Source organism: Cyanistes caeruleus, chromosome 2 (assembly GCF_971803275.1).
Source record: "Cyanistes caeruleus chromosome 2, bCyaCae1.hap1.1, whole genome shotgun sequence".
NCBI lineage: Eukaryota > Metazoa > Chordata > Aves > Passeriformes > Paridae > Cyanistes > Cyanistes caeruleus.
Window position 1 is genome coordinate 45637402 of NC_141702.1, and position 22290 is coordinate 45659691.

Below are 22290 nucleotides of genomic sequence, written 5' to 3' on the forward strand. Positions count from 1 at the left end.
AGGTGACAGCTAAGTCTTTCTTTCAAGACACCTTTCATCAGCATGGGGAGGTCAGGGAGATTTAATGAACCTTCCACTGTTAATCCTCTCCCAAATGTGAGTATTTCTCTGACACTTGTTCTGTGATTTCAGATGAAAACTGCAGAGCTGATGAGGCAGCACAGAGAGATTTAAGATCAAAATGGACTTTTGAAAATTCCTCAGCTGCCAGCTCAGCTTCAGCTGGAGCTGGAGAGGTAACAGAGGCCACAGCTTTGCTTCAGCTCCTGGCATGAGTCTTGGGTGAGGACCAGAAACTCAGGGATGGCTGATGAGATATTGTCAGAGGCTGACACCTGGGGCTGGGCAGCTGGATCAAGACAGGACTCATCTCAACAAACTTCAACTGCCTGAAAGCAGTGAGTGTCAGTGAGCTGGTCTGAAGGCACTGAAAGTGTGACTCCCCTTTGTGGGGAGGTGTACAGCTGGCACAGGGCAGTATCACTATGTATCTAAGATATATTTTAGATTATTTAAATTTTCCATGCCTAGGGAAGCATAATGGAAGGATGTTCAATTATTCCCAAAATCTTAGGGCATCTTCTTGGCAAATTGAAAGCTTTTGGAACAAAAAGATGATGTTTCTGAATAGAATGCTCGATCTTTTTGTGGCATGATTTTAATCAGGGAGAAAACCTCTGTGAGAAGGAGTAAGATTTAAAAAAGAATTTCAAGCTAGAAACTGGGGAAGTGAGGTGGAAGAGAGGAGCAGAGAACCATGATGACATTTGTTTAAAGGTGCCATTTTGACATCTTTATAACCACAAGTCTGAAATATCAGACATATTCCAGAAGGAAGATAATTACTAGGTCATTGTAATAGCATGATAAAAATTACATGGTAAAGAACCAAAATACATCCTTTCCGCATTAGGGAAAGGACATGAACTGTGTCAAATTAAAAGCAGAAACGGAAAGGAAGACTAAAAAAATATTTTGAGGGAACTAGTTACTAGACAAAAAGCCTCCTCTCTCCTAGCAGGAGGAGGGAGCCTGCTGGAGGGCTCTGCAGGTGTCCAGGGTGTGCAGTCATCAAGTGATCAGGGTGGCAAAGGAGTTTGAGAGAAAACACATCCTAACACAACAGCTAAACAGATTACTTGTGTCTGCATTCAGCACAGAAAAGCTTAGTGAAATTCCCATGGCAGAACCATTTGTTAAAGGGATAATGCAGGGAAGCTGCCTCAGATTGAAGGGTCATTAGATGAGACTTTAGAACAAATAAATGCAAGGGATAGTAACAAATACATGAAAAGCAGATGTTACTTGCTTGTGAGTTTTTAAGGAATGCTAATGGAAATTGTTGCACTGTAAGAGCCTGTTTATAAGCCTTTACTTAAAACAGCTGAAGAAAAAAGAGGATGGCAAGTGATACTGTTTTCTTTTAAGCACTGTAAGGGATCTAGAGAAATGTAAACCATTAAATCTGACACCTGTAGCAAGCAAACAGCAAAAGCCATAGTAACAGAATAGTTGCAAGGAGAGACAGAGACTAAGAGGGGAGAATTGGCAGAGCTTTGCAGTGAGAACCTATGAGTCTGTGCACCACCACCCTCTGACAGCTTCAGAGGAAACTGTGAAGCTGCAGATGAGAGCAATCCGCTCACTGTGATCTGCTCAGCTTCTGGAAAGCCTTTAACAACATCTGTCACCAAGGACCCATTAAGAAGCTAATCTGGCATGGGATAAAAGGGAAGATCCTCTCATGAGTCAGCAACTGCATACAGGATAGAGAGACAAGGTAAGGATAAATCATCCATTCTTCACAGTGGAGAGAAGCCACCAATTAGAGTGGATCTTAGAGGGATTGTGGTAGGGCCAGTGTTCATCCACAGACCAATCAGACAGGCAAATGACCGAACTGCTGGTGGTACCAGTCTGTTCAAGGCAGTAAAATGCAAACTGCCTCAAGGAGTTGCAAAACCCATCTCATGATGAAGCAGAGAAAAACACCTGGCTGAGCTGGGAGGAAGACTGCCTCTACCATGGCCTCTGAAACAGCTAGTACTACTCAGAACAGATATCTCATTGACACTTAAATGCTTATTAATGACTATAAAGCATTTGTATACATTATAAAGGGAAGAGAGTTATGGAATGGTTTGGGTTAGAAGGGATATTAAAGATCATCTAGTTACACCCCCTGGCATGGGCAGGCACACCTTCTATTAGACCAGGTTGCTTAAAGCCCCATTTAACCTGGCCTTGAATACTTCCAGGTATAAGGCACCCCCATCTCTTGACAACCTGTGCCAGGGCCTCACCATCCTCAAAGTGAAGAACTTCTTTCTAATCCAAATCCACCCACTTTCTTTTTAAAGCCATTCCTCCTTGTCCTGACTATCTGCCCTTGCAAAAAGTCTCTCTCCAACTCTTGTAAGCCCCCTCTAGGTACTGGAAGGTGCTGTAAGGTCTCCCCAGAGCTGTCTCCAGCTCTTTCAGCCTATGTACATAGGGGAGGTTCTCCAGCCCTCTGATCATCTTCATTATCTCCTCTGGACTCTCTCCACCAGGTGCATTTTCTTCTTATGTTGGGGGCCACAGAGCTGGCTGCAGCACTCCAGGTGGGGTCTCACAAGAGCAGAGCAGAGGAGCAGAATCACCTTCCTCAACCTGCTGGTCACTCTGCTGCAATGTAGACAAGGATACAGTTGGCTCTCTGGGCTCTGAGCACATACATTGCTGGGTCATGTTGAGCTTCTCCTCAACCAACACTCCCAGGTTCTTCTCCTCATGGCTGCTCTCAGTCCATTTTCCACCCAGCCTGTATTTGTGTTTGGGATTGCCCCACCCCAGACACAGGACCTTGCACTTGGCCTTGTTGAACATGACAAAGTTTGCAAAGTCCCACTTGTCAAACCTGCCAGAGTCCCTCTGGATGACATCCCTTCCCTCCAGTGTGTCCACTGCACCACACAGCTCGGTGTCATTGGCAAACTTGCTGAGGGTGTCCTTGATCTCAATGTCTGTGTCACCGACAAAGATTTTAAACAGCACCAGCTGTTTAAGAAAGCTGACCCCTGAGAAATAACTTCACTTGGGACACCAGCCCCTCTTGTTGGCAAGAACAGGGTCCAGCACAGCACCTTGCCTTGTTGGCTGCTCTGTCACTTGGAGAAGGAACCTCTTGGATTGCTTATGCTTTACTGTGCTGTTTTCTCCAATAGGTATGTCCCCATGAGGACCAGGGCTTGTGAAAGTGAGCAAGATACTCCAAGGTGGGGGAAGAAGACTCTGAGAGAGAATATGTTGGAGCTTTCTAAACAAAAATGGGCTATGGAGTCACTACCTCTCATAGCATGCAAGAAAGTGGCATCAGATAATGTTTTCAGGTTCAAGACAAAGTTGAAGGCAACAAATTCTGCTCCTAGACAAAGAAGTTTCTGCCTTTCTAGAACCTGTTTTCACAGGATGTTTGGTTTAGAATGGTTTTAGAAGCAAGTCAACAACTGTGTGAAAGATAAATCATCTGAAACACTAAGCTACCCCTCAGATGAGGAAGATCCTAGGCTAGAAGTGGCTGTCTCCTCTGCTGGACATGAGCAGAGCTAGGACACCAGACAGATGAACTTTGCAGCCAAACCTATTCTGACACTGTATCAACCAGACAATTTTAGAAGAACACCATCGCCCTGCAGAGAAGTGCACAAGCATAGCTTTGCTTTTTTTATGGAGCTATGATCACCCTATTATTAGTAGTAGTGTTTCTTGCTCCAGGGTAAGTTACAGTTTGCTATTTTTAAGCTTAAAATAAAGATTAAGAAAAAAGAATCCATTCTTAAGTTCTTTTTCCATGTATTTTTATGTTTTGTGTTAGCTGAGGACAAAGCTGCAGTTTGACAAGCCCTATGCCAAAAGCTGCATCTCTGTCCTCTCATACCACTGGAAAGGACAAATGGGGGGGATAGAGGGGGGGGAATGCAAAATTAGCCTTCAGAACTGAGGAAAAGAGGACGAGGCTGCTGAAGGCAGGGCTGGCTTAGGCTGGTCCCAGGCACTTATTGACCTATAATTTAATTTGGTTTCCTCTGACAGCTGTCCCTTGCAAATGATAACTGTCCTCATCACCCCTGAGAACAGCAAGAGTTGGCAGCCATGGCTGAATGTGGCCTTTCTTGCCATCTCAAATGAAAGAAAATCCCTTGCTTATGAAAGGAAACACTACAGAAGTGACCTTTGATCCACTATTAGAAATTTATTTATCAGTTAATTTTAATCACTGAAATTATTGAAGGATTTTGAATAGTTTTGTAATTCTATGGACAAAAAAGCTAGACAGAAATGGATGATAACACTCTCAAGTGAGCCATTTAAGATTTAATGAGGCATTTAATCACTAAGAGTCAAACCTGTACTTTGATGGTAAGATGCCATTCTGGGGAGTGATTATCTTCAGACACATCAAAGGGCTTGAATTGCTGAGGGGGGTGTAAAGCCCAACAGAGCCTCTGCCACGGAGTGAAAAGATCTGGGCTGTGGTGACTCAGCCTTTTTACAGCAGAAGAGCTTGTTCATGTCCAGTTACAGACAAATTTTTCTTTAAAGTGTGTATCTTGTCTTAAATGGCTCTTCTATGAAACTGATGCTGGTGTTAAAATCCTTGTAGGATTGTCTCCAATTTATTCATATCAGCTGTTGCAAGGAAAACAGCCAGTGTTGTTATGAAGTAGAAAAGAGATGTTGCATTCCCAAGCCCACTCTGAAAAATCCTCTTCAACAGAACAAAGGCCATATCAATGCTGCTGTGTGGGGGAGGAGGGGAGGAGATGGGGGGAAATCATTGGTGTCTGAGAGCAAAATCTGAGTGCCTTGAAGGAAGAAAACAGATTTGCAAACTAGTGTGAGAAAATATGCACAAAACTGTAGCTCATGTGGGGCAATATTAGCAGAAACTGTAAGTTCCCTGAGGTGCAATATGAGCAAATGCAGTGATGGGTATCACAGACCTGCTCTTAAAATCACATTTGCCTGGTCACTGTGTGTGACAGTGACCTAACACTGCTTTCTGTAAGAGCTGACCTGAAGCATTGTAATGAGGTGCTGCATGGAGTTTTCTTTTCCATCTAAATCATATAGACAATGATAAACAAGGGCAATTCTAGATTAGATTTGGTACAAGAGGAGACAACTTATTTTTACTGAATCTGAGCCTACTGCATCTGACACCCTTTAGATGCAGATGCAGAAATGCTGAATTGATGTTATTTGCACTACACTGCAGCAATCTGAACCCTGTTATGTGAAGAGTATTTATGTTATCTTGTCTTCTTCACATGAGGCTAGGACAAATGCCAGGGCAGATGGAGGAGATGATCAGCTGGACTAATACTTGGATCAACACATTATGCCTTTCCAAGGTGATAGAAGATACCACTGAGTATCTGCACTGGAACAAGCTGTTGACTTAGTTCCCTTCTATACAGTAATGGACTAAAAGATCAAGCTGCTGCTAGGAGATGCAGCAGTAGCTGTAAATGGAAAAGGAGCATCTGGGATTCAAAGCTTGGCCCTCGATGAGGAGCCTTGCAGAGCAGAAATGCACTTTCCCACCAGGCGAGCAGCCTCATTGGCTGTGCCCCTGTGCACTGAAAAGCCACCTGCCCCATGCCCATAGTTGTGGACCACTGGGAGCTTAACTCCTCCTTGGCTCAAAACCTCTCTTTGCACTCTCACACACTTCCTGGACGGCCTCAGGCCCACCTTCACCTGGATATCCTGAGCTTTATGCAGTGAGGGCTCAAGAGAGCAGCATCTATCAAAGATGTCTCTAGTAGTGCCAGCATCAGGGGAGAGACCCCAGCTCCCCTCTTCCCTGGTTCCCCCTAGGGTCACCCTGTGTATCCCTGGGTAGATGTAAGTTAAGCCATCTCCATCCCGGATGAAGTGTTTCACCCAAGGAGCATGAACCTTGAGTACTTGTCCCCTGACAGGGAAGAGCTGCTTGTCCCCCACCAGCTGGTGAGCTCCCATGCCTGTGCAGTTGACAACGATGTCATATTCATTGTGCAGTTCCCACAAGTCTGCCACTTTCCTGGTGTACATCTGGGTGCCAGTTGCCTTCAACCTGCAAAAAGACTCCAGAAGTGAGGCAGAAAAGAAACCTCTAAACCCTTACATAATTATTATGAACATTAAGTAAATGAGATGGATTGCCTTTGCCTTTACATACTGATCAAAACCAAACAATAAATGGGACAAAAAGAAAAGAAAATGCCATGGGAGTTCTGTTTGTGATTTTTTCTGATTTGACCAAAGGTACTTAGCCTGGTCAGGCTGGAAAAAGCAAGTTAAGCAGTTTTAGAGAAGGGTCTGGCATCAGACCCTAGGCAAACAGTCAGGTCCTTGTGGTCTTGATTAATTTCTGTAACAGTACCAAGCTTTAAGAGCCCAAGCAAGCTGGGAAACAACAAATATATATTTATCAGCTTGCTCATGCTAGTGGCAGAGCTATCGCACTATGTCCCTTTTAATCTGCCTGTTATATGCTGTCACATTCATTCCCAATGCTGTCACATTCATTCATTCCTGAGCTACGTAACCATCTAGTGCCACATGCCAAGCCCTGAGATCTGCACTAAGGCTGGGCAGATGTGGCACAGGACCCCCAGAGTGCCCATAACCTTCTGGAGCAGCAGCCAGGCGTCACCCAAGATGGCTCAGAGCACTATACATGCATGTCTACTCTTCAGTGAAAGTCACCTCTTCTTGAGATTCATTTTTAAGCTCAATTTCAAGCCAAATCCTCCTCTGAACTTGCCTGAATTTTGAAGATCTTCCCTGTGGAAAATCACTGGTATGAGATGGAGTCCCTGCATGCTGTCAGCTGGATCCCATTGCTCAGGGATTTTGCTGGGGATTTTAGCATAAGCAAGTCAGGAGACAGGTCTGTGATGCACTAAGTGGAAAATCCCATCCTCTGCAACATTCTAGCATCTGGCAAAGTCATCAATCCCACTGTAAAGGCAGTGGTTTCCCACAGAGCAATGAGTGAGTCAAGAATCCAGGGCACAGTTGATGCTTTGGAGCCTGATGTAGCAGGACACTGAGGCTGTCTGGGAAAAACAGGGGAGACCTCATGCAGCAGCTGTGGCTGGGCAACTTGCAGGGAGAGCTCCTAAGAGTTGTAACTGGGACTCTGTCAGCATGCCACCAAAAATACACCAGTGAAAAAACCTGCTGAAAACTCCTGCATTTGGGCAAGTAAGCAGGAAAAAATTCCTGAAGTCTATTTTTGGCCAAGCAAGGTGGGCACAACAATTTTCCTTGTGGATTGCCAGGAGAATGGTCTATAAATACTGCTCAGGTCACTGGGGGTTTGAGAATTAGTTACACGTTTAATATTCTCTCATTTCTCATCACCAGGGAGAAGAGAAAAAAAAGAGCTTGATCATCTCATTAGACTACATCCTTTGAGAAATAAGAAGACTACAGCAGGAACGAGGAGGGAGCAGAAATCACATGGCAGATACTAAATGGGTTGTACAACTTAGCTGTCATGCAGCAGAAATTTGCTTCAGTTAGGCAATGAAATATGACAGATCATGTGTACTGAGTAGATGGCACAGACCCCACACGGCACTGGTGCCACAGGAGAACTCCCAGCTCGCCTGGCTGCTACAAGAAGAAATGCTTTTTCGCATTTTGCAGTGTGATAAAAGGCATCCAAGTAACCAGCTGAGCTGGCAATTTGTACCTTGGTGTCAGTACACATCTCTTTACTTAACCCCAAATCAGCTTGCAGCCTGTCTCTTTCTCTCAAGTGGATACAGCCATTTGCTCACTTTAGAGGTACTTACTCAGATTAAATACTTATCCCAGTATGTCCCAGGGTGTCAAAGCCCTTTTAGATCTGCATCCTGTCTCTTCTATGGTTCTCCAAAATTGAGGTATTGAGGGGAAACTTAAAAATTGGCAGATTTTCTAACTTTGATGTCAATCCAGGCATGAACTCTGATGCCACTACTCCTCAGAGTGAGTGCATCACCCATCTCATGCAGGCAAACATTTTCAAAAAAATTGTTTCAAGATGATGCTGTTTAACATTTTGGGCTTTTTTTCATCTAAATGGATTAAGAAATTAGTCCAATTGTTGAACAAATTTGAGATTAATTGGTCCAGCTACTTCATAAGTGCAAAGTCTTTGCAATAAGACACCTTCCTAGATGTGCTTATTCTCTCAGGGGCTGGATGAATCTTCAAAAACAGAGGGACATAATTTGGGAAGTTTGGCAAATGTGGAGCAGCCAAATGTTTTCTCAGGACATGGCAGGTTCCTGATGTACCTTCAAGGTCTGGCTGGCCAAGTATGGTGCCTGTGGCTATGTTGGCTTTTGCCCAGGGTCACTCACACTCTAAGGCCCACCGTAAAGACACTTTGGGAGAAAGTGGACATTGCATAAACAGGGCCTTTCAAAGTTTAGAAAAGTTGGGTATTTATTTTGTGTGCTTCTCCCCAAGCAAGAGTTTGTTGCATTTTCTGCAAGAAGAAACAGCCTTTTTCCAGTTTTATTCAAACCTAAGGCTCTCAAGGAGACCCTGTCTTGCCTCCAGTCCCTCTGCCAGAGTTTCCCTCTGCATGCCCAGCCTGCAGCAAAACCTACCTTTTCTCCAGCCACAACAGGTAGGGTGGGCAGTCACATTTGAGAGTTGTAAAGGCCTGACCAAATCGGTGCTGTGGGAACTTTAGGAGTTCCGCTTCAGACATTGCTCGAAATCCCAGCACAATATCTGACCAGAAAGGTAGCTCTTCTTTGGGAGTGCTTTTGAAGACCTGCCAGCTAAAAAGACAGAGAAAAACCTGGAAAACTTCACTGGTATTGCTCTGCCATGTTATGTGTCATGGCAATCTTTGCACAAACCCAGGAGCTCAGGAACCTCTTTTCCCCCATCAGTGCAGCTCTGCAAGGTTAACAGCAATGGGTAAACATCGCTTCCTGCTCCTGCAATACCTGCCTGAGTCAGCACAGCTGGGCTTGAGGGTGGCACATCAGGGTAAATAAACTGCAGAGAGCCCTTCCAGTGATGGTGCATGTACAGAGTGCCCTCATTCAGTGTCCCCACCACAACTGCAGACACCTGGTGGACCTGGTGGGGCCACCTGCAAACCTGCTCACCATTCCTGGGGTATCCATAAAGCTACAGAGTGCTCAGTTTCAATACTCCCAAGAGGAGAATTTTTGAGTAGATAATAGGCAGCATAAAACATCCCCAACACACAATCCCCAGCTGAATCCCTGTACCTAGCTGCTGAAGCTGGAGGATCCGGCAGTCCCACCCCTCTGGAGATGACCCCTGCTGCAAACAACTAGTGGGTAACAGTGTAGAAAACATCAGTTTAAATATTAAAAGATATTTGGTGCTGCTCAGACTGGAGTGGCTTTTCTGTGCACACCTGTCCCTGAATTTTGCCTAAAAATACATCGTATATGAGCAGCTACAATGCATTTTCTTTGGAATGCAGACATAAAAACTATTCCTTGAAGGGAATACCCCTGAATTCTAGCAAAGAAAACCTGTCTGTCTGCTCCAGAACACAGGACAAATGTACCAAAGGCTGCCCCAGGGGCTGTTCTTACCCAGAGACTAGGTGAATGCCAGCCTCTGATGCCTCGGCTGAGTTGCTGATGGCAAAAAGGTAAGTGAAGGTCTCTTTGAACCACTGCTTCTGCCTGTGGATCGGTGTGTCTGTGTGTGAACAAAACCAAATGTGCAGACAGGAATAATGCAAAGAAAAGAAGCATACAAATGTCAGGGATATGGGATAGACAGGGAACACAGGTCAAGGCACTTTTCTTCTTGAGCCTCTATGCACCGCTGCACAACTGGACACAGCTGCATGAGGTGCCATGAGCAGTGCTACCCTGAATTAAACAAACCTGGGTAGGTGTGAGGGATGAGCATCCCAGCTGCCACATCACTCGTTGTGTTGGGGCTGAACTGGTCCGAAAGGACTGCCACAGAGCAGCTGGGACAAGTCTCTGTGATGCACAGTGCTGTGGACAGGCCAATGACTCCCGCGCCCACCACTGCAACCTTGGGTGAGGCCATCTCCAGGATGCAGAGCTAGAGCAGAGAAGTTCCTACCTGCATTTGGAAACAACATATCACATGTCACTATCATCCAGGGTGAGTATCAGGCTATGAAACACCCACATGCGATGTAATGTAATCACTCCCCGACAACTAATTGAAGGTTGACTACTGCACACAACCAGGACTGTGGTGTGGACTAAAAAAATCAGCCTTTGATATGACAAAAAATTTTGAAAATTCTTTCAGTACCTCATCCTCGGCACAAGAGGGTGATTTTCATGTACACCACTAGTGTTTGGGCTGGTTTGGAGGTTTCCTAAATAAAACATGTGGGAGTGAGGCACCCATCAAGTTTTCTCTTGTATCAGGTGCAAAAGTCACAGAGCTCTGGAGAAACTGGCTTTTTTAGAGCTTTTTAAGCAAAAAGGTTGCATGAATATTGGGATCTCCAGCAGTGAGGGCTGTCACTACCTGGGCAGCAGAAGCAAATCACACTGGAGGTCTCCAATCTATTCTTGGTGCTTGTACCTGCCAGCATGACCCACTACCTTGGACAGATTCATGGGCATCCAAGATTGCCATGCTCTCTCAGCAGTACATGGTGGTCTCCACATGCCAGCCAGTCTTGCTGCTCCAAGGGCCTATATTTTTGCCTCTCTTTGCCTTAGTTTATAACTTATGCTTTATGCCCTGGAGCAGCTTTATTCCACTCCTCATCTGCTAATTGCTACTCCAGGAAGTGCAATGTCTCTATTTTCCCTGTCCTGGGCAAGTTTTGGAGCTGGCACCTGTCCTGGGGAGTGGCACATAGCTCCTAGTTGACAATCACCTGGCTGCCCATCCCAGTGAGATGCCAGACTGTGTTCCTGGCCATGGCCAGCACAGGTCTCACACTGGTGAAGGCACCAAGCAGAACTGAACCATGCAGCTCCATGCATCCTGCAAACTCCCCGAAGCCAGGGCTAAATGGGCCTAGAAGAGAGAGACTGGGCAACCTCAGAGGTGATGAATCCTTTAGCAGCTTTGAACCAGGTGAATAGGGATGCTCCTGCTGGGTCAAGCACCCCTTCAATAAGTTACTGTCAAAATCAGACCAAGGATATAGGGGGAGGATCCCTTCTGCCTATAACTAATTTTTTCCTGGAATATCTACAACATGCACTTTCAGAAAGGATGCTGAGTGAGACAGACTTTCAGTTTTGTGCCCTGATGGTTCTGGTTTCTCCTATGGGGCTTGCTTATCAGTGACTGTAGAAATCCAGCCTTTCTAACTGCTTTCTGAGAACTTTTACTGGAAACCAGTGCCTGCGCTTACAATGACAGGCTGATTTACCATCTTCCTGTAGCTTTTGGCATCTTTGATGTAAATTTAGGCAAGACAGACAGCGTGGAATTATGATAGGTCAGGTTTATTTATGAGATCCTTGTTCATAACTGTTCACACAGCTTCTCACTTACCCCTGAGGTTTTGCTACTTAAAATTTGATGTTTCTGCTATGTAAGAAGGGAAAGAGCAGCAGGCACTGTTGCCTGTCATTTCATTCCTTCTGCTGCCAATAGCCAAGGGTTGTTACAACCTGTCTTCTTCCACTCATAGCAATGATTAAGTTTCTTTCTGTTAATTATCACATTTTCTTTCACAAGCTGACTACAGAAGTGCCTGCACAGCAGAGAAAGACACAGTATGGGAGGGAAAATGGACCCTGGGCCAGAACTGCTGGCCTGCATGGCTGACACGCAAAAACCCAGTCTGGAAAAATGCTGGGGGAAGGGGAAATGTAAAGTAAGGAAAAATATTAGTAACAAGAAATTGGGGGGCTGGGTAATAATTCTGTAATTACTTAGGAAAACTAGTTCTGAGAAAAGTATCTAAACACATCTTTATGAACAAACCTTCTCACTCAGAACTGTCAGCTGTAGAAATGGTGTGTGGCTCTCAAGCCTCCCAGCAGTCCATGGACAAGCTTTTTCAGCTGCCCTGGAACATATGCAATGGGTACATTATCCACCTGCCAGAGATGTGCTTTCAGTTGTCCCTCACAACTCTCCTTTGCTGAAGCCCTTGGACCATGGTGGAGATTGAATTTCCCGACTGACCTCCCTGTCCCCGGGGAAGAAAGGGGAGCTGTGGCTTGGTGAAGATTCAGGTTTCACAAGTCTACCCAGTTCAGATAGGATTTTTGCAGATGAGCCAGTTTTTTATCAACTGATCCCTGTGCTGCAAAATCCAGTAAGGGCAGGAAGGGGTTGCTGATAGTGCTGGAGCCTGTAGGAGCAGCTCAGAAGGCAGGCATCTGTTCAATGCACCATTTTTCCTGCACCTACTGCTGTAGTCCAGGAACATGACAAGACTTCATGCCAAAAACTAACTGGGTTCAAAGCAGAGTCTACACACAGATTGTATGAGCAACTCTGGCTTTGCAGAGCCACTGACCCCACTTTGAGTGCAAGGCCCACCTATGGCTTTGCCCTGGCAGCACAGCCTGCATCTTGTGGGATGGGGAGCACAGGAGGAGAAATTATTTTTAGCTGATGTGGCAGCCCAGCTTAGTCCCAGCAGGGGAGACATTCTCATCCCCTCAGACAGGCCTGAGCATTTTGCAAAAATCAGCATTCAAAAGGCAGATCAGTTGCAGTAGCTGTTGAGGAGGGAGGCAAATGGTGTCAGGTATTATTTAGCTCTCTGTCCCTTCATAGTGTACACAGAACAGGCCAGAAGCCAGAGAGAGTCACCTGGAGCTGCAATTCCCCCAGCAATGAGGACCCCAGTTGCCTGATGTGGGTTTCATGTCATGTCCCTGCCACCCTGCTGATTCTCCCAGGCCAGAATGAATTAGTTTAAAAAATACTGAGATATTTTGTGACGTGACTTCACCTCTCAACTCCCACAGCTGAGGAGATATGTCAGCCTCATGTGACACAAGGGGGTCTTTATTCTTTCTTTCTTGCCTCAAATAGTATGCCACCATTAAATGCCACTGAGTTTCAGCTCTAACATCATTCTGGCAGTGGGTAACATGGCCAATACGGATAAATACACTGTTCCCCAGCACACACACACACACACACACACACACACACACACACAAACACACACACACAGAGGAATGTGTACATCCACTGCCAGCTGCAGCTGTAGCCCACGGTCACGGCACGCTGGATGTTCTTAGCTTGTGTCGCAACCCAGCCAGCCTACCAAAATAAGCATATTTACACACCCAAATAAACAGTGGAAAAAGCCCAGCTGAACTGTTGACCAGAAAAGTCAGAACAGGAAGTAACTAAAGAAAACCAAAACCTGTTATATTTTAAGGCCTTGGTTTCTTGGGGTTTTTTTTTTGTTTTTTTTAACTGTCTCTCATCATAATGAGATAAATGCTGAAACACTGTTTGGAATCATGTGAAGCCTGTGGTACTGGGGAGCAAAGGCTCAAGCTTTTCTGAGCTGCTAGAGGGGCTCCTCATCCACCAGGGCAGCTGTACCCACTGCCCCTGTCAGTGCATGTCATGGAACCCTTTCTCCCTTAATTTTTTTGTTGATGACTTTGTTTAATCACTTCCCCAGTTCACAAGCACCCTTGGTGTTACTTCCCTTCACAGGACCCCAGAGAGGGGATTTTCTGGGCAGAGGCTGATCCATTCTTGGGTCTTTGCAGAGGAGAAGCTCCTGATTTTGGCCTTTTGCCTCTGGCCAGGTCCCCTTTCTGCTCTTTGGGCTGCCCTGTGAGATGTACATTTAGGAAGTGCTGCAGGAGAAAGGCGAGGATGATCTTTCTTCCCTGAACAAAGGACTCTGGGGGCTATTTGGGATTCCCTCAGCCTTTCTGCACACACAACCCTGCTGCCAGAAAGCAGGATTCACAGGCGACCACGGAAAGCCACTGTCACAGGGGACCCCGGGGCTACCAGGAGGCCTCAGCTCCTCCTTCAGGTGGATCGCTTGCAAGCCTGGGACACAGCTTCCAAGGGATGATAGGTATACCCCTCCATAAGCCACCTGCAAGAGCCGCCTTCACCAAGAGCACCTACACGCCGAGGGATGCTCTTGTTTCCTCCCGAACGGGAGAGGAAAGCAATCCTCTCTGCGATCCTGGCTCCCCGCAGGGCCGGGATGTCGCCGCCCTGGGCGGGGAAGGGGTGAACAGGGAGCAGCTGCGATCCCGGATCTTCCCCCCAGCTAAGCCCTGCGGTTCACCCCTCCCGCCCTGGTGTGTGGGCTGAGCCCTGCCCGGCTCCGGGAGATGGGATCTGCCCACGGGAATTCCCCACGCAGCCACTGCGGGCGCTTCCCCGGCCCTCGGCAGCAAAAGGGCTCCGACATTCAACACTTACTTCTACACCTAGTAGTAGGGGCTGGAAACAACCCAAGAGGGAAGAGCAGGCGATACCTGGTGAGGAGGAGGCCCCCGGTCCCCTCTGGAAGAGCCGACCTCCCGGGAAGCGCGGGGCCCGCCGCCCCCCTGTCCCAGGCCGTTCCGAGGCCCGGCTCCGCGCCCTGCTGGACGGAGGAGCTGTTTGTGCCCAGGCCCCGGCTCGGGCCGCCTCCGGCTCTGGCAGCGCTCCCGGAGCGCCCGGCGGCCTCTGCCGGGGCCGGGTGCTTCGCCGCCTGCCAGAACTTTTCCCCCTGATACTCCCTCCAGGGGAGGCCCAACGGGACCGGCTGTGCTGCAGGGAATACCCTGTCCTTTTGCTTCCCTCACAGGCAGTCATGTTCTGAGTGTTTCTGGAGCTGCCTGAGGATTGCCACAGCGCTTGAGCAATCGCGCGCGGCCAGGAGGGGAACTCAGGCCGCCACAGGTCGGTGAGGAACGAGCGGGCTCCTGCCAGACCGCAAATCCCAGAGCGCAGCCGGGGAGGGCTGTTTTCAGCAGAAAAACACGAGTTTGTCAAAAACAAACCTCTCTGCAGGAGCTCTAGGATGAAATTGCATGCCATATACCCCGGTTTATTGCCTCCGGGGCATTAGCCGTTGGCAGGATATTTTGGCTAATATTTGACAGCCTGAGCATTCGTCCCTGAACATTCTCAGCAGGACAGTGTTTGCCGACCACTCCCTCCAGCCCTGTCGAACAGCATTTGCAATGGATCTTCCAAGCAGGTGCCTTTTCTCTGTAGCCGTTTGAATTCAGACCAGCAGCCATCCAAAGGGTATCTGTATGAACAGCAACAGCGTGCTCCACACACTTACAATGTTCTTGCCTCCCAGTCTAGCCGTGCTCTTAAAATTAAAGCCATGATACAATATACATCACTGGTCTTTAAGATACATATTTTCTTTTTAAGATTTTTCCTTTCAACAGTGACAGGAACAAGGCATAATTCTCCCAAATTATAGTATGGCTTGATTTTTCTGAGTGTTCTGAAAATAGAGGATTAAGACAGGGAAGGCAGCAGAGGAACAGAGGTTTGCTTGTTTAAAAATTAAATTTTTGATGGGCTTGCTGTATTGTAAAATGAACAGTATTCTGAGTCATTGCAGGGCATCTGCAATAGGTTTGGAGAGAGTCATTTCACATATGGAAATCTACAAATATACATGGAGGTTGCAGTTCCAGCTAAGATAAAATCTGCCTGCTACTTCTCCTGAGATTCTAGTGCTTATTGCTTAGAACTTTGCCAAACAGGAATGATTTGGATCAAAACGTTCTGTGACATATGTTTGTGCAAGTCTGAATGTTTCAGGGAATTCCCAGTATGTTTTTTTCTGAGAATAAGATGCAGGAAATTCACAGGTTTGTGATACCAAATCCTTTAATAATATAATTGAAAAAAATCTTCTATGGGCTGAAGTATTTTGCGAAGGTGAACAAACACATTGTATTTGGTAAAGTGCAAGTCATGATTTGTGCGTTTGGGAAGAGACTGCCAGCCTTCTGGCACAGAACAAACACAGCCCTGATTGTACTTGGAGCTCTTCCTGAACCATGACTGGCAGTGGCATCCCAGCACACCATCAACCCAGCTCAAGCAGTGTTTCCTTTTACCTTAGCATTCCCTTTGCTTTGTGTGCTATCCTGAACAGAGCCTTAACAACAGGCAGAAATCACCCCTCTGAACACAGCAGTGCTGACCTATTTCAGTTCTTGTGAATGGCATGCACCATTTATCTGCCACTTTTTAACCAGTTCAGGTCAAGCATCAGTGTCCATAGCAAGTTACTGTTTCAGCAAGGAGTTTCAGCTGTGCCTCAGTTCACTGTTGTTCCATGTGATTTACTTACTTCTGGGTGAATTCTCTCTCTATGAGGAAGAAACCAGTAGTGATGACATTCCTATTGAAAAGCTTTGTAAAAATATTTACTGAGACCCCATTTATCCCTGGTTGTTTCACCATGTTCCTGATTACCTCAGCCAAAACCACTTTTTAATCTCATCACTGGCAATGAGACTGTGGAGACAATCTTTACAAGAATCACCCCTTGATGCTGTTTTGTTGTTATTCCTATGCAAGTCTGTTCATCTCCACAGATTAAGATTATGAGGCAGTGTTGATAACTAAATGCCTATGAACATTCCATAGCTGGATCCTACTTATCTGCAACAAAGACCCAAGCAGTATCCACAGCTTGTATGCTAGCCAGGAATGCAGAGACAGAAGAGTGGGTTTGTCACTAAATGAGATATTCCCCATTATTTCTGATTATTCATAAATTTAGGTTTGTAATTTTTTTGGAAAGAGTTGTTTTGTCCAGAACCTGCAATCTGCAATCACTGTTTATATACCAGTCATACTAAAAAGGATATTTCCCCCTTTGAAGTATTTACTTCTTAGGCTTGATTTTTCTCAGCTTGATTTCAAGAGCACTGAGCTCAGTGCTCTTGAAATCAGTCTATCAGGCTTGATTCAAATTTCTCAGCTTTAGCAACAACTATTTGTACCATTCACTCCTGTTACTTTCAGAGAGGAACGTAAATCACCTGGCAAGGACACATTAAGCCTTCAAAACACAAATGATGAAGCAAAGTGATGGGTGTAATTTGATCAGAAAACGCAAGATTAATAAAATATACATGGAAAGTTGAGTCATTTGCACTAATTAGAGATTTAAGGGAAGGGAAGAATAAATATGTTCCTGAGAAGCTCTAAGGGGACAAATAACAATAGAGCTATGAATTGCTGCAATTCTTATTTTCCTTGTGCTGTCAACCCACTCCAGTTCCCGCATGAAGAAGCTATAGTTAGTCTTCACATGCAGTGAACACCACGTGCTTACAAGTACATTGTTCTGTCATTCCTGTGGTCACCTACTCTCTTTTCTGGTAACTCATAGCCATTCCTCAGTATCTGCAGCTATTTTTGTCACTACTGAACGTGTCTGAGGGACTACTGCTCCAGTCAGCTAATACAAACAAAGGCAAGAAACAATCATATTTTTCCTGCAACTGAAATGCAAAACATGTCATATTTTTAATGCACATTTTGTGATAGTCACCTCCTAACACATTACCCAAGTCTTGGTTTACACCTTCAAAGACAAACAGGGAAAAAACACAAACATGACATTTGCCATCCTAAACCGTAGGATCTCTATGGAATGCCAAAACACCAGCCAGGCCTCTTTAAGGGAGTGTGAACCAAATGAACAGTTGATAGAAGTTCATTAAATTAGGTAAAAGTGTAAAGATTAAAAAATGCATGTCTGACTTTATTCTTGCACATAATTGCAGATAATAAATACATATTTTAAAAAAACCTATTAAAATATATTATATTAAATCCTCAAGTTCTGGGCAAACAAACTCTTTCCTACAAGTACATACTTCTCCCATATAACCAAAAGACATACCTCATGTAGTACAGAATATTGTACAAAATTATTATGCTACCAGAACATAGATGTGCTTTAGTCTTTCTTCCTGTGAGAGGTAACTAATTGTCAGCATTGACTAGAATTTTCCCTGCTAGAATAAACTGGTTTTGTCAACTCCCCATTTTCTTTTTGGTCCTTGTGTTTAATTTCTCCCCTAGGAATCTGTTCTAGGATTCAGACAAACATGTTTCAGATGTTTATAAAGGGCACAGGATGAATCCAGAGCCTCCTTTTTGCTGTCACAAATGCCTTTCTGGACCAGAGTCCATGGCACAAGTGAGCTCACCTTTTCCTAAGCCTTTCCAAAAGGCACTCACAGGCCTTGCACACTGCTGAGCCTGATGCCACAGAGACTTCTTGAGTGACTGGGTTGATAAAAAAAAACTATGAAGGACACAGGAGAGAATGCCAGTAAGTCCTTCACTGCATCCCAGAGCTGGGATGTTAGGCCATTTTGTCCTTCCACAGAGCCACTACACAATAGCCCTCAGCTTTCAAGGAGGCTTCATCCCTTTTTCAGACATTCAGGGTTCCACCCAAAGCATATGATAACTGCACATGATTTGCATAGCTTTTTTTTTTCTGTATGGTTGTTTAAATTACAGAATTTTGCACAGAGAAATTGAATGAAGTTGTTAAAAGTAGAAAATACATATTTTTCTATAGTTTAAAAATACAATTTTGAAATATCAAGCACATGTACTTACTATTTTTCCTTAATTATCATTAAACTAATAATAGTTACTCTTATATTTAATCCAAAAAGGTATGTCCTTAACAAATTGCAAGACTATCTAATGAGACTGGATATCCAGTTCCAGACAAAAACATTTGCCATCATGTAATAGTGACCAGCAATTAAGGCAGATAAGGATTCTAATTCATTATCTCATAAAACTGTTGTGTAACTCCAGAGACGTTGATGAGCACAAAAAATTTGCACTAAGGATGACAAATACAAACATAAAAGGACTTATAAACTGAAGTAAGAAACTATGAAAATTAATTCTTTTTATGAGCATTGAAATGAAAATATACCCCATAGAAACAGAAGCATTTTTTCTCAAACTCAGTGCTCTCTTGCAAGAGGATTTAAAAAAATCTATGGATATTTAAGAGAAAGAAATCAACTCACCCTGATTTTGCTGCATTCATAATGCATGACTAGTGTTAAACATATTTTTGCCCATATGAAAAAAACAAGCAAATAGAAATGCTAGAAACATGCTAGTTCCTTCTTTTTTAAAGTAATATCCTTCCTCAAGTTAAAGAATAGGATACCCCAAGGCAATCTCTAAGCTATTGATGCATAAAATCACAAAAGGTGTACCTATAAATCAACAAACATTTTATTTCCAAGGAAAAAAAGTAACATCATTAGGTCAGGGAAATTCAGGGGTCATTTGAATCAAAGACCAAATACCAACTGGCTTTAGTGACAGGAGGAAATGGCTTTTGGGATTAAGCCATCAAGCTACATTGTGGTCTAGAAACATAATTAAATTTTAGTTGTAAACAATATCAGTATCATTGTGTATTTAACTGTTTTCTTGTTCTTTTCTTTACCTTACCTCTTTACCTTACTGATTACAGATGACCAAGTCCTGAATCCCTCAAGCCAAAGGAACACAGAATATGCATTGGCTGCTCTTGGCAGGGTAAGACCCAAATCAGTTACTCAGGAGGTAAGGAAGTAGAAAAATTAATTATAAATGTTCTTTAGTACCTTGTTAGAAATAGACTATACTGTTCCTAAAAGTTATAAGTAGTGAGTTTTAAGATAGATGTACTATCAAAAAAGGGTGTATCAGTGTGAAAGAACCCAAAAATAAGGAAAGAATTTGGAACTCTGTGTGTGGGGAGCGTGGTTGTAAGGCAAGACAGTACCAGTTTAATTCCTTGTTAGATCTATTGCATGATGGTGGTTTTTTTAGCATGATTAAACCCTTATTTAAGGCAGGGCTTGCAGAGTTTGGCAGTAGATCTTGGAGATAGAGAGGGCTGCTCTGCTCTGGGAAGTGGAGGGGGAAACCTGAAAGCAGTGGAAGAGTACTGGGTCTGCTCTTCTGCAAAATAAAAAACCACAGCATGTGAGTAATCCGATCTTCAGTCATCAAAGTATGTGTTCAAGTCATTCTCAGAATAATGATGGGATTACTCACAGGGGGAAGGTTAAGTGCTTTTGCTGAACTCATACATCTCAACAGAAGCCACAGTATTCTATGCAGGTCTTTCTGGAGGTTTTCTCTGCAAACACTAGAACACCCGCAGGATTGTAAGGAACATAAAGACTCCTTTCTGCTTTCTATGTAATTATCTCAGAGAAACTACCTAAACTTAAATTTACTGATTTTTGCTTGCTTCAAAGCATGTTAATCCTCATATAGGATATTATTTTCTCCTAATACCAGGACCAAATTCTAGGACAGTGGAGTGAAGAAATAAAATCTTTTATAACGGGATATAAACCATTATTCTGGTTTCAGAAGTCATTGAAACTAATAAAACTGTGCAGATATAATTGAAAAATATGACCATTAATTTCTACAGCATATAGAATATCTACAGTAATATAAATATCTTTCTGGGTGGGTACATGGCAAAGATCAAGGAAGACTTATTTTGATGAGACCATGCCATGAGAATGAGGGCCTAAACACTGATTTCAAACCAGGGAGGACTGAATTCACACAACCCAGGAAAGAGAGGGCTGTCTGAAACTCAACGTGCAGAAGTTCCTGTGCTGCTCCCCTGAAACCAAGGGTGGTCAAGCAAAGGAGATGCAGATCCTCAGACAAGGAAGAAACCCACAGGTCTAGAGATAGACTGACAAATAAAAGGGAGGTGTGAGAAAGCCATGAAAGAAGCAGCCAGAATGACGCATTCTTATCCATCAGTTTTCTATGGTCCAGAGTCATAAAGCAGAACCACTGCACCAACAGTAGTGTTGATGCACACATGAGGTGTAGCAGCAGTGGGATGTTTTGACACTTCGACTAAAACTATTACAAGTAACTCTTCTATAGATCAGTGTCCTCCAGCTACCATCTTTTAAATTACATTTTTCTAACTGGTTTTGTGTGATATAATAAGGAAAAAATGAGTTATAGATATATATCTATGAGAAAATGGTGAATAGGAACCGTTTCTATCAAAAATTAATAACTAAATCCACTTCTGTGTAGAGAGTCTGAATAAGAGCTATATGCCATTTATTCTTTTCCACTCAGGACTATGAAGACCTTGATAGAGGCATTTGGCAAAGTTGCTGGTCTGGCTCTTAGAAGTTATGAAAAATCTGATGCTAGATCTGAGCTAAGTGAGAAAGGGAGCACTGAAAAAAATGGTGTGGAATGAATATGACTTTAAATGGGATCAGGCAGTTTAGTTTTACCTAAACTAAAACAGCAGTAGATCCAGTGAACACTTTTTTTTCTAAACCCCTAATAAAAATACATTTGCCATTCAACAGAATGAATATACAAACTATTTGCATATTTTGCAAACTTAGTATTATTTTTTCAGTCAGAAGCTGTGCCACAGAATACTTTCCTTTGTTAGCAATGGCACCATTTCTAGTAGAAAACTTGGAAAAAAAAAAAAAAGAATAAATTAGTTTAAAATTATTGATATGACCTGATGCAATGTTAAGGCTTCTCTCTTGAATTGTAACAGAGTTTACTGTGTTCTGAAGTCTCAAGCCAGTAACTGGCAGCTGCAACAGGATGAGACCAAGCAGGGCACTTTGTTGTAGGTTCACAAATCTAACTGCAGAAAATGTGAAACAAAGAATTGGCTTTTTTTTTTTTACATACATGTAGTCAGGTAGGTTCCAACATTTAGAGTAATCATTCCAACTGGTTACAGCAAGTCAGACAGGTGTTTTAAAGTCTGGGTAAGTTTGACAAAGGATCTAGGAATCCTATCAAATTTTCTGCAGTAACTTGGTCACTTTGAAAAGGTTTCATACAATTGCTCTATTGAAAAGTGGGGGACAGAATACAATCTGAAAGGCACAGATGTTATAGAACAGTCACATTTCTTGAATACAGAGATCTTATAAATTAGATAGTGATTAAAATTGGTAACAGCCATTTTGCTGCTGCTTTATTTGTCAGTGCTGATTTTTTCTTGACCAAACATCTCTATCTTTTCTAATGCTGCACCACTATGTGCTGAAGGAGTCTTTTCTGAACAGCTTTTCTTGTTTCTTCCCATTTCTGTAGCTTCCACCAAAGTGTTAGTCAATGGTTTTCCCAGTGTTTCTGGAAGCATTATGGTTAATATTCCACTCAGAAGAGCCATGACTCCAACAAGCAACTGGAAGAAATAAACAGTAGCTGTAAAGGTAGATAAGTCTTTCAAGCTATCCGTAGTTTTGATCTTGCTCGAGAGTAAATTTAAGATAA

The 22290-nt window shown here is 43.8% G+C and overlaps 2 protein-coding genes across 11 annotated transcripts in view; both read right to left on the reverse strand.

Moving 5' to 3' along the window:
* Positions 1–4214: 4214 nt before the first annotated feature.
* DDO (D-aspartate oxidase) lies at positions 4215–14871 on the reverse strand. Of its 5 annotated transcripts, none has more exons than XM_086876822.1 (6): positions 14404–14796; positions 11965–12049; positions 9915–10122; positions 9615–9723; positions 8640–8816; positions 4215–6103 (listed from the first exon to the last, which is right to left on the reverse strand). In XM_086876822.1, exons 3-6 carry the CDS (start codon positions 10084–10086, stop codon positions 5536–5538), a joined length of 1026 nt encoding a protein of 341 aa, XP_086732948.1. In that variant the 5' UTR covers positions 10087–10122; positions 11965–12049; positions 14404–14796; the 3' UTR covers positions 4215–5535. The 5 variants fall into 5 exon arrangements, with proteins under 5 accessions (XP_086732948.1, XP_086732947.1, XP_086732945.1 ...); XM_086876821.1 differs by having other exon boundaries at positions 14460–14675; XM_086876819.1 differs by lacking the exon at positions 11965–12049 and having other exon boundaries at positions 14460–14871.
* Positions 14872–19208: 4337 nt separating this feature from the next.
* The window catches only part of SLC22A16 (solute carrier family 22 member 16), a 34636-nt gene continuing 31554 nt past the window's right edge, over positions 19209–22290 (reverse strand). For all 6 annotated transcript variants that reach the window (XM_086876816.1, XM_086876812.1, XM_086876814.1 and 3 more), the window contains one exon: positions 19209–22201. In XM_086876816.1, the coding sequence (XP_086732942.1) occupies positions 21989–22201 (213 nt within the window). In that variant the 3' untranslated portion in view covers positions 19209–21988. The remainder of the gene's footprint in view (positions 22202–22290) is intronic.